The sequence below is a fragment of the Juglans microcarpa x Juglans regia genome, chromosome 2D (assembly GCF_004785595.1).
Source record: "Juglans microcarpa x Juglans regia isolate MS1-56 chromosome 2D, Jm3101_v1.0, whole genome shotgun sequence".
Taxonomy (NCBI): domain Eukaryota; kingdom Viridiplantae; phylum Streptophyta; class Magnoliopsida; order Fagales; family Juglandaceae; genus Juglans; species Juglans microcarpa x Juglans regia.
The window spans coordinates 21519219-21532183 of record NC_054596.1 but is presented as its reverse complement, the minus strand read 5'-3'; the positions used below and the strand labels follow the sequence as shown (position 1 = coordinate 21532183).

The 12965-nt window shown below is 38.0% G+C and overlaps 2 protein-coding genes across 2 annotated transcripts; one reads left to right on the top strand and one right to left on the bottom strand.

Moving 5' to 3' along the window:
* Window positions 1-532: 532 nt before the first annotated feature.
* Window positions 533-1922, bottom strand: LOC121248557 (CASP-like protein 1C3). Its single transcript, XM_041147050.1, has 3 exons — window positions 1640-1922; window positions 1415-1517; window positions 533-953 (listed from the first exon to the last, which is right to left on the bottom strand). The coding sequence occupies exons 1-3, from the start codon at window positions 1813-1815 to the stop codon at window positions 729-731; spliced, it is 504 nt and encodes a 167-aa protein (XP_041002984.1). The 5' UTR covers window positions 1816-1922; the 3' UTR covers window positions 533-728.
* Window positions 1923-9872: 7950 nt separating this feature from the next.
* On the top strand, window positions 9873-12232 carry LOC121250949 (GPI-anchored protein LLG1-like). The gene is made up of 3 exons (XM_041150219.1): window positions 9873-10323; window positions 10440-10496; window positions 11584-12232. Exons 1-3 carry the CDS (start codon window positions 10236-10238, stop codon window positions 11940-11942), a joined length of 504 nt encoding a protein of 167 aa, XP_041006153.1. The 5' UTR covers window positions 9873-10235; the 3' UTR covers window positions 11943-12232.
* Window positions 12233-12965: the final 733 nt, after the last annotated feature.

Genomic DNA, 12965 nt, shown 5'->3' with positions numbered 1-12965 from the left:
AGCACCTTTAGTGAGGCACGAGCAGCACAAGATGCTTCCTAGGCCGATCGTTGGGAAGATAGTGGCAGATCACCGGATCAGATCGTTCAGATCTGACTTTTATGGCTGATTTTAAAGTCTATCAGAGTAGATCTAAACTGTAATTTGTCATTTTCACATCTATATTTCTATTTTCATTGTTATTTCCTTTTGTTTAGTTAAAAAATAAAAAAAGAGATCATCTCTTGGATGTTTTGTCCGTAGAGATTAACTCCTCTCCTCCTATGAAGGGTGGGGTATGAGTCTCTCTTTTAGGCAGAATGCTGTCTTTTAGATAGTTTGTTTGTAGAGAGCTACAACAATAGTTAAGACCATACCAGTCACAAAATAATTTATGTATTGATGGAACTCCAAATCCAGTAGTTGGCTTGTGATTTGGGAGTTTTTCTGTATTTATCCGGTCATAACTTTTTTCTGATGAATTAATGAAGTCAATTTTTCATAAAAAAGAAAAAAGAAAAAAAAAGACTAAAGTAGATTAATTTGCCCGTTATAACTCAAAACATACTGATTCATAAAGTCAGTTAAAGAGCATGATGTTAAAAACAAATAATTGCACTTCCAATATTGTGTCCCGTACAATCATTTAACAGAACAGTTGTCACCAAAAGCACATCTTCAACGTTATATATAATGCTTTATGCCCTCCCTGCCTACTAAGAAAGATTTAGAACAAGCTGGGTGGAAACTCACTGGACTTTGAGACCCAAGACATTGTGGATGGAATAGAGAAGAAGCAACAGATAAATAGTGGCTCCAATGAAGCCAGCAATAAGAGCTCCTTTTACATGGTCACAGTACTTGTGAACTTGGTCACAGATGGGCAGCCAACCTGCAGAGGAATTTCCTTTCTTGCCCACCTGAGCGATTGCCAAGGCTGCTGAAATGCTTGAAGTCAGCAACATGGTGAAAACCTGGTCCAAACAATTAATGCATCTATTATATTATATATATATATATATATATATATATATAGGACCATAGGTAAGTCAGTTTATGTTGACAGGCTATGAGGTTCTAAGATAGAGTATTATGTCAGATTGAAGAGGGCATTACTGGTACTGTGAAATAAAAGAGCAGTGTTAAGAATTCAGGAATCAGGACCACTTTTGCTCACAGCAAATGTTACTGTTATCTGCCTTTTCATATCTGTACTTGAAACAAGAACTTATGCCCAAATCCATCTGGTTTAATTTCTTTTAAGAATATAAATGAAAATCCAAAAAGCAGGCGTAAACACATATTTTGATCAGTAGTTACCACTATTTCTTAAAGATTTTTTATGCTTGAGAGCAATTTTTGTTGTACTTCAATCGGATATGAGATTACCCAAAGCAAATGCAGGTATAACTAGAAAGGCTTTGTAAACAATTACCACATCCAGGGCAATGACCAATCGCCAGAGCAGACTCTTCGAAGGAAGAAAAAGAACCAAAAACCCATAGACACTAGCAACAGCTTCCGCGATCACAAAATACCTATGGCAAGCTTTAAATAATCAATAGAAAGAAGAAGAAGAAGAAGAAGATAACTCTGCAAGTATTTGTGTCACAAAAAAATAAAAATAAAAACTGAGATGGCAATATTTAAAGACACTTACTTGAAAGCTGGCGTGTTGTCGTACTTTGCCTCGAAGGATAGAGCAAAGAAACTAGCTTTTTCATGGCTAGTGGCCATGACAATTGCGGCTGAAAGAGTGGCACCAAGCGCCATGAGCCGTACCAGAAGGAGGCATAGCCACTTTGTCTTTGCCATGGATGATAGCTTAATGTGCATAAGGAAATGGGATTCCAAGGTTGAGATTTAATGTATGGAAATGTTACCTAATACCTAGGAGGGGTGAAAAAGGCCTAAAATAAAAGGACCCCATACTCGAGAGTAGGAAGGCAGATGAGGGGTGGTGGACTTGTACTCGTACTTTTGTGTGCCTTGTTAGTTGAAATTCTCAACTGTCACCACCATTGTCCAGTCATAGGTTTTCTAATTTTTCTTCAACGTAGACTTTTATAAGGTATGAAAGGCATGGCGTTTCCTATTTTGTACGTCAGTCTTCCTTGATATCAAGGTTAATGAGATCATTATCGCTAGCATCAAGAGTTGGCAAATCTAATGTATTTGTGGTTAACAATTTTATACCTACCACCTACCCAAGTGTACCTTAGGCCTCGTTTGGATAGTCTACATATGAGATGGGATGAGTTAAAAAAATTTGTAAATAGTAGTGAGACAATCTGTGAATAGTAGTGAAATAGTTTGAATTATGATTTTTGTTAGGTTTTAAGAAATGAGAAAAAAAAATTGAATAAAAATATTATAAAATAAAAAGTATTGTTAGAATATAATTTTTATTTTATAATTTGAAAAAGTTAAATTATTATTTTTTTATATATAGAAATTTGGTAAAGTTGTAATGATTAAATGAAAAAGTATGAAAGAAAAATTGAAATATATTTATATTTTAATAGTATTTAGATATTGAGATCAGATAAGATGAGACTGCGTATTAAACGAGAGCTTAATAAGTCTTTCATTCTATGCAATTTTATATGATGAGCAAGTAAAAGTAATGCATATTAGGAGCAACAAACCAAATTCAAAGGTGAGCATGAAATTGACGTTTTTGTATGTTTAGAATGCCTTCCATGATCGAGCATCTTTGAGGTGCCAAATTATAACCGGCATAGACAAAGCGATCATTGATTTCTTAAGATCTTAGAGATATTAGGGAGTTGCAACAAACGAGGAAGTAGAGAAAGGAAAGAGATTCAAACCCTCGAAATAAAAATAAGAAATTATATGGATAGTATAGTATTATTTTGGACAGTTGTAATGACATCGATTTGTATGATCAGATTTTTCATGCCCAAGCTTTTTTGCTTTTTTTAACTACCAACAGAGCCGCTTTCGCTTCTCCAAAACTAGGATTGTCATGTGGGTTCTTGTAGGTCCACTCATGGAGGGTGTCTATCATAGTGACAAATTGTTAGTGAAATAAATAACAATAATTAAAATTACAATGAAATTAAAATTGAAATCAAACTAGTTTGGATTGATACACGAAAATCTCACTCTTTATAAGGAAGAGATTCAAGTCCTCTAAGGTAAATAAAGTTTCCAATGAACTAGTCTAGCAGACCTCTTGATCTTGACTTGTCTCTTCCATAATACAACAATCTAATTGATTTTTGTATAGTTTGAACTAATTATGCACAAGTGGTTGAGCCCAAAGCTCTTGAAGGAGGTAAAATATCCCTGACCTAGATAAACTAAGTCCAACCCATCAAATGGCCCTTATTAAAAGATAATAAAAGGAAAGAGGAAGAACAGACAAAGATGAGACAATGAGTGGACAAGGAAAAAGAAGATGTCAGAGAGAATAAGCAGGTGACGAAAAGGAAAAGAAAAGAGAGAAAAATGAGAAAAACAAGTTAGGCACGCAAGTGAGGAGTGAAATAAAGCTACTATTTCTCATCACTCCTAAGGCCAGGATAAAAAGGAATAAGACCGAATGAGAAAGGGGACTTCTTCTTTAGCTTATTCAAACTTGGAGACGAGAGCTCCAGAGACAAGCTCTTCTCCATAAACTAATTCCCCAACCTCTATTGTATATAGAGAAATGAGAGATCATGAGAGACTAAAAAGTATTCATATTATAGTGGATTTGCCCTCCAAACTATGATGTAGGCCCAGTGCCAAGCTACGTAAATCTGCGTCTCCAACTCATTTATTTTTCTAGCATTTATTTCCTATTCATTGTTATGGATGTACGTATGGACGTTATACAGCCGCTCCAGACTGCCGTTGGGGGCTCCAAACTGCGCCGATCTTGGCCTAAATCCCCCATAGTGGGCTGAGATTGATTATTTCTCCCCTTCAGACCTGTTGTGTGATTTTTGGCATTAACATTTAGAGCCGTCTGTGGGGCCGACGTGCCTTTTGACGGCCACCACATGGGTTGTTGGCGCCTTCTACCGCCTCCATAGTGGTTGACCACCCCCCCCCCCCCCCACACGAAGCGGCCTCCACCATGCGACCACGTGCACGGGATTGCACGTGGTCGAGACTACTCGCCACAGCCCAACCGTGGCCCAACAGGGGTGTCGGTGGAAACCATGTGGATCGCCGACGTCATCTATCTCGGACGGGTGGTCCTCAACCACCCCCCACAGGGAGTCAACCTCCGCCATGCAACCACATGCACAAGATTGCACGTGGTGGAGACTACTCAGCCACGACCACGGCTGTCTTTGACGGGGTGGTCCTCAACCAGCCCCCCTATGAAGGCAGCCTCCACCATGCGACCACTTGCACGGGATTGCATGTGGTCGTGACCACTCGGTCCGGCCCAGTCGTGGCCCAACAAGGGCACTGGAGACCACCATGTGCACCATCAACGTCATCTGTTTCCAACGGGGTGGTCCCCAACCACCCTCCATGGAGGCGGCCTCCGCCATGCGACCACATGCACAGGATTGCACGTGGTCGAGACCACTTGGCACACCAGGGACTCCAGCGGCTACTGTGTGTACCGCAGGCATCATCTGGCCCCGCTGAGGTATCCCTGCACGCGGAGACTGCATCGCGGGCAATTGGTGCACACTGTCGTACACCTAGAGGAGCCCTTCCTGTGGCATATGTGGGCAGGCGAGGCCACCAATGACCATCACTAGCCCCGTCAGTGATCTCTGTCGCCGGTGGGGCATCCTTGAAGCCGCTCGGCCACCCCTCGCTCGACCATGCACACAAGCAGCCATCCCACGATACACGAAGGCATGCAACCGTGCCCGGCCTGAGTTTGCCCAGCCAAGTCTCCTCAGCCATCAAAGAGCAAGCTTGCTTGGCTTGTAGACCACATGCTTGGCCTGAGCACTACTCGACCTAAGGAACACTTGCTCAGCCCGTAGAGCACTTGCCTGGTCTGAGCCACCAACTCTCACTTAACTTGAGCCACTAGCTGCCCACTTGAAGGGTGGTGCCAAGAAGGTCATCGTTTATGCTTCAAGCAAAGACGCACCCTGCTACTCGGCCACAAGCTACACGGCCAAAGTGTTCTTGCCACCTTTCTCGCAACAATAGTCCCTTGGTCATAGGCAGTCTTTCTTGCCCATAGTGATGGTCAACAGCCACATAGCTCCTCAACAACATTGCTCAAACACACAGTCCCCCAACCACAGGTTCCTCGGCTCCTCTACTCAACCATGGGATCCACGGCCTCAGGGAGCCTTACCCTGCCGCGTGAAGTCACATGGCCACAGGAAGATGCCCAGCCAATGAGACTTGTTGAGCCACACGTTGGCAACGGTCGGTCTACCCACGTGGTCAGTACTCATCTCCTTAGCGAATTATTTGTTGCTCCACATATTTGTGAACAAATATTTGCACTCTTTAGATAATGTGTCAGTCATCAAAAGCCATAATTAAAAAAAAAAATCGCAACGAACAATCTTAGTCAAGTGGAAATCGGAAACAACGGCTTCATCGCTATGGTATTGTCTCTTTCATAGCTTGCTATTTAGGTTTGGTTTTTATTAATCAATTTGGTTTTTGGAGAGTTTTCCCGAAAAGAAAAGAAAAAAGAAAAACTCCTCAAGGTTTCACAAGAATCCCAGTGATAGCACACCTCGGGAATATACTTTGCTGGAAATCAACAGCTTGATGCGGGACGCCGACTACTCAACCCCACTTTGGCACCACTCAAACTTCTTGAATTTGTCTTCATCAAAATAAATTACTCGGTATCGTGGGCACCCCAGAACTTCATGATTTCCAAAACATGGTTGCTCGCATTACTGGGCCCAACGCACCTCAAATCTTCACCACGCTCTAGCAAAGCGATCTAGGTTTGCAAATCTCACATGTGTGATTTGGGTTATTTATGCTAACCGATTTGGCTTGTTTAGCACAATAAAAGCATATCTTTCAACAAAAAGCCGAGTCACTGGACTCACTGTGAACCAACAGGCAGGGCAAGTCCCTTAATTGCTCGACATCTCTCTCGCACATAAAACCCGAGTCAATGAACTTGCACTTGGACAACAATACCAGCACAACATCTTCTCTAGCAAAAGCCTGCCATAACCGCCACCAGAGGGTTACCTCCGGGAATGAGCCTTCGAGCTCCACAACCACCTCGCGCGGGTTACTTTCAGGAACGAGTGGACGGGTTCGGCAACCGCCTAAGATGGACCCAGGGGGTCTACGGACTCCTTAACCACTTAGTGCGGGTTACTACAAACAAACCCTATCATCAATACCAAAATGAAAATGCTAACAACAATTCACATCAAGGGGAAAAAATCTGCTAACACCATAAAAAACAAAAACATTCAGTAGAATATGCACTCTTTGCTAACGACAGAATGATCTCATGCAATCTATCAAGCAAACGTCCATACAAGCAAACTCAAAACCGATCTCTAGACTCACCGCAAACTACAGGCAGCGATAGTCCCTTGACTGCCTGACTCTCCCACCCAAGCCGAGCTCCGCATTCTCAGCTAACGCAGTCAAGCACATCTCCCACCTATCCCACCAAATTGAGCTTCGCGCTTGCACCTAGTGCGGTCGACCACATCTCCCTCCCAAGCCAAGCCCCGTGCTCGCAAATAATGCGGTCAAGTATATCTCCCACTTAAGCCTAGCTGCGTGCTCCCACCTAATGCGGTCGAGTACATCTCCCGCCCAAGTCGAGCTTCGTGTTCATAACTAACGCAGTCAAGTACATCCCCTACACAAGCTGAGCTTCACGCTCGCTCTATGCAATCTAGTATATCTCCTGCCAAGCCTAGTTTGGCGCTCGCAACTAACGCAGTCGAGCACAGCTCCCCCTACCTCACCAAGTTGAGCTCTGCGCTCACACCTAGTACGGTCGAATACATCTACTGCCTAAGCCGAGCTCTACGCTTGCATTTAGCGCTGTTGAGCACATCTCCCACCTAACTCTCCAAGCCGACCTCCATGCTCCCACTTAGAGCGGTCGAGTACATCTCTCGCCTAGTTTCGCACTAAAAAATATTTATCACTTAACGCAAGCGAAACAGAAAATGGGGGACCTGCTCCCAAAATTTATTTTTCTACAGTTTTATGCAGGCTATCTCTATTGCAATTTAACTTAAAGATTCTCAAGATTTTCTTTTAGAGCAAATTGAACTTAAGAATCGCAAGCAAGTGAAGGGAGTACAATATTCTTTGGCCTAGATAAACCAAGCCCAGCCCATCAAAGAGCCCCCATTAGAAAACAACAGAAGGAGAGAGGAAGTTAGAAAGGAGAGAGGGCCACCATTAGAAGACAAATAAGAGACAAGGAAAAAGAAGATGTTAGATGGAAAAGAAGGAGGTGACAAAAAAGAAAAGAAAAGAAAAAAGAGAAAGAGGGAAAAAGCAAGTCAGGCTTGCAAGTAAGAAGTGGAATAAAGCTACAATCTTCATCACTCCCAAGGCTAGGATAAAAAGGGATAAGGCCGAATGAGAAAGGAAACTTATTCTTTAGCTTCTTCAAACCAAGCGATGAGAGCTCTAGAGATAGTCTTTTCTCCAGAAAATAATTATTCAACCTCCATTGTATAAAGAGAAATAAGGGATAATAAGAGACAAAAAAACACTCATATTATAGTGGATTTGCCCTCCAAACGACCCGTGAACGTAGGCTCAGTATCGAACCACCTAAATCTGTGTTTCCATCTCATTTATTTTCCTTGGATTTATTTCCTATTAATTGCTATGGATGTACTATGGACACTGTACAACTACTCCAGACTGCTATCGGGACTCCAAACTGCACCGAACGAGGCCTGAATCCCCACAATAGGTTGGGAATGACTAAATCTCTCATTCCGGCCTATAGTGCGATTTTTTACATTAATAGCTCCATTAGCAAAAACACATATCTCTTGCCTGAGAAATTATAGTTTCCCCACAATTCGCTTTTTTTCTTTTTTTTATTAAACTTGTCTCTCATACGTAAAAATAGGCAGGCTCTCACACTGATTCACAAATCTGTATTCAGAAAAACCAAGAAGCTTATTAAGAGTAATAAAATGTGACCTCATAGACACTCGGTGATAAAATGTAAACGTTGGATAATAAAGAGATTTGGCTCATATGTAATGAATAGAGTAAATAATATGATTTAAATATATAGTAGACGTTTAAAACAAAAGAAATGGCAACTGGAAATAAATAGAATTAAAGCATCTACTCTCAATGTTGATTAGGGATAAAAAAAAAAAAAAAAAAAAAAACTGAATCAATTTTAATATGCACTCAATGACCAACAATTAATCCAACGTAATGCTCAATCTTAATGATCATTAAATGAATTTCAAATTCTACTATTATTCGACATTAAAAAAAAAAAGATTACAATATCCTGTTTATTAAAAATTACCAAAACAAATTGAACTAGTTTATGAAAATCTTCATTGAAATTTAGTTTACAATAAGAGTAATGCTATACAGCACACTCTTATCATATTCTGATCATATTATGTAGTATGTGGCACATTCATCACTATTAAATTATAAAAATATATGTAATAAATAATCATTTAATGGTGATAAATGTACCATATCTTTTATATATATATATATATATATATATATATATATATATATATATATATATATATATATATATATATATATATATCAGGTCAGTTTACATAAATAATGTGATTCCCACGACTCCATCTTTTGGCGAATGGAAATGAATTGTCAACCTTCCTTACAGTTTCTGTAATTATTTTTAGAATAGTACTATATATATTTATAATTTTACATATAAAATTTATTTTATTAATTATTTTAAAATTTTAAAATTTATAATTTACAACGTACGAATAACTCACACATAGAGCAATAAATTTTTATGGATTATCATTTTTGTTGTTTTTAATGACATTGATCCAAGTCAGAGTATCTAGGATGTCTTGGTTGCGGACCACTGTGTTCCTTGAGAACCATGCCATGACCATAGCAATTGCAGCAAACAAACGAAAAGAGTGAAATTCGTTGGCTTGGGTTTGAGAAGAAATTTTCACTATCCAACACTCAATTGGGTTTGCATTGTCGATGGGCCAATACAGTTCTCCCCATAGCACCTATGCAAAATGACATTTTAAGAAAACATGAGCTGTTAAATATGGATCGAGTCGGATCATTTTGGGTATTTTTTAGGCTCATGTTAAGATTATTTTAAATAATAATTTAAATTTATCTGTAAATAATAAAATTAATATATTTGAGTGAATTTTGTGTAATAGTATGAATTCCCATTAAAATATGTTGAAATAAGTTACGATATATTTAACTTTTTATAAAAAGTTAAAAACATAACGAAGCTCGTTAATAATTGATTTATTGTTGTAATCATGAGATACTTATTATATATATATATATATTTTTTAATAATAAAACACAAATAGTACGAGAAAATTCTCTCACTGTATTAAAAAATTAGTTTCACACAATTTTTTGTTCCCAAATTTATTTAATTACAATTTTTTAAAAATATAAAATATTATCAAATTCTTTTCAAATTTATTTAATTCAACATTTTCCGATTAAATTGAAAAACTTAAAATATTGATAATTAGAAAATTATTGATAATTGAAAATTCCCCGAAATTAGAAATTTATCAAGAGTATATATAATTATATAGACCATCGAGATACCTCATCGAGATGCCTAGTCCAATGTGCAAACTTTTTTTTTTATATAAACATTTTTTTTAAAATTTCTTAAACATTATATAAAAATATAAAAATTATAAACTCATTAAAAAACAATTCCTTAACTATTACATAAAATTAAAAATTAAAAATTAAAAAGGTGAAAAAAGTCGTAACTTCCCTTTGGCAGTAGGGTTTTCCATTTACCAATTTTTGATAATCGGAGGTAGAGCTTGTTCGTAAGGCTTGAGCACTGGGCAGCGCACATCAACGGTTTTTGGAGCTTGTTTGCAAGACTTGGGTAGTGCGCATCAATGATTTTTACACACCGCAATATTCTGCAACTTTTTCTCTCCTCCCTTTCTCCCTCCGCGTCTCTCTCTGTCTCTCTCTCTCTCTCTCTCCAACAATTGCCCCCCACAAAAGCAAAACCGCTAAAAGAAAAAACTCTCACAACCAACTGTACGTAGGGAGGCGGAGATTGAGGCCTCCACAGACCGCTCTCCAAAGAAACCATTAGCAAAAACATGGCTTCTTTGAATCATTTTCTTTGTTTCTCTCTCTTTTCCTTCTTCCTCCTGTCAAGCTTGGCCTCCTCTTCCACGTTTCTTTCCAGTATTATTCTCTTCTCTTTCATTTTCAAAAGAAATCAATCTCTTCTTTTTGAGTTATATTAGTTGTATCATTATTAATAGTGTTCTGATTTGTTTTTCTATTACTTGATGCTGCAGATGAATTACTTGAGTTTCATGGATCCACTGGCCGTGCCCTCCTTCAGACGAAAAAATGTATTACTTTGTTTGACTATTCCTCTTTTGGTCTATTTTTTTCCTTTTGATACAATAATGCAACTGAGAAAGGTGTGCTCTACTTTTAGATGACATGAGAAATTTTTGTTTCATATGAAAGTTTAAAATATTATTATTGTTTAAGGATTTAAAAAAATTAAATTGTTTATTATATTTTGATGAGAATTTAAAAAAATTATAACGATGTGATGAGAACTTTGTCTTGTCTTTGCCCCCAAACCTGCCCTGCACAACTTTCCTGTGTTTGCATCACGGTTCATTTTATTGGCTCTAAATGACATTGGCAACATTGTTAAATAATGTCGATGATGCGAGATTTTTTTCCTTTTTATTTCCATTTCGGTTTGATTTCCTCCTTTAGAGCTAATTTAGAGTTGTTTTTATACGATTTTATCATCATTATTGAAGATGGGAAAGAGGATGCATACATATGGTTGCTTTCCAATTGTTTTATCCCTCAAAGTGAAAAATCTGTGCATTCTGATACGTCAAAGATAGTTACCACATCCCAACACTACATACCTATTTTGATTTTTTATCTTTTTATTTTTTTCACTTAACAAGTATATGATATGGAGATGATGAATAGAAGAACTCAATTAGTTTAATAGTAATAAAATAAAAAAAATTAAAACAGGTGTGATGCGTGGCTTAGGCGGCTGGATAGCAAAAACCCTTTGTTTTATCCGTGAAAAATCACCAAAATTTCAAGTTCCACCTAAAAGCTAAGGTCTTTAATTCTTTCAAAATAATAAAATTCACTTTGATATTTTCTCTCAAGTAGTCAACTGGATTGGCAAAATCAATATGTCATGTTAGTTTGTCCTTTTTTAGGAAGAAGTACTTGCAATAATTTTGAGGGGGAAGAAAAGTACTTGCAACAATTTGTTCTGAACGCTTTGTATGTCTTTCATTTTGAGACGACAGAGAATGAAAAGAAAAGGAAGGAAAAACAATTGAAAGCAAATGCAGTATAAATTTTGAACTTATAATGCTGTGCTAGCACGATTGATTTATCTATGGAAGGGTTATGGTATGGAGATTTTTTATGTTTCACTATATGCAGCTTGCAGTGTAAACTTTGAGTCTCAGAACTATACAATCCTCACCAGCCGGTGCAAAGGACCCCAATACACACCAGAGGCTTGTTGTGGTGCTTTCAAGGACTTTGCTTGCCCTTTTGCCGATGCAATTAATGACCTGACAACCGATTGCGCTTCAACCATGTTCAGCTACATCAACCTCTATGGAAAATACCCTCCGGGCCTGTTTGCAAACCTGTGCAGGGAAGGACAGCTTGGACTTAATTGCACCAATGTAGAGGAACCCGAAGGGAAGAGCAATGGAGGTCAGATGGCTGCGACACAGTCCACATTGGTAATGATCACAGCTTGCTTGCTAATCTTTTTCTTCCATTGGTTCTGAGGGACTAAATCTGGATAACCGCTCTACCTGTATTTATTGATCTATTATCCTCCATATTAAAATATGGTTGCCTCAAATCTGGCTTCCTTGTGGGTTTTCTCCGGTTTGTAAGCCAAAGTTGGTATATACTACCATAACCTAATTGTTTGTGCACACATGACTGTGAGCCTGTTTGAGAGTGTGACATTCATAGAAGAGGTTTGAACTACTTTTGCTGGATTTCTCATCTTGTAAACGAGAGTCTAATTTAATTTCTCCTCAGAGAGATATATGGTGACATAATTGGTTTATTTGTTCAGAGCATTGGAAGGTTGGTTTATTAGATTTCCCGTTCTGGAATCTGGATATAAACAAGAACATTAAGGCCCCGTTTGGATTGACAGATGAGATGAGATGGTTTTAGATGAGTTAAATAAAATATTGTTAGAATATTATTTTGGAATATTATTATTATTTTGGAATTTGAAAAAATTAAATTGTTTATTATATTTTATCATTTTGTATGGAAATTTAAAAAAGTTATAATGATGGCATGAGATTAGATGAGTTGAGATAATTTCTTAATCCAATCTAATCTGGGCCTAAATCGAGCATCAGGATTGGGTAAAACTGGTCTGGTTTGTGCAATTTAAAAGTCCTGATGTTTAAGCGCATTACACCATTATCTTTTTTGGGTCAATTGACATGCGTGTGCACTTGATTACTTTTTGAGTTTTGAAACGTAACGTCCAGTGGTTATTATCATCGATATATATAATTAGTATTGAGTGATGTCTTTTACCAATTGGTATGGGCTCCAGAACGGAACAGTAGTATGTGACATGTCATGCATATGCACACCATTCAGAGTTGGTGCACCTGTTCTTCAAAATTAATGGTGCACGGCTTTCATTTAATCATTATATATGCAAGAAATTAAGAATGATGTGCTACGATTTCTGATATTTTATGGTATTCTTAAGCAAGCTGGACCACTTTTGACTGAATACTTTAACAGTAGTTGGCACTATTTATGAATATTAT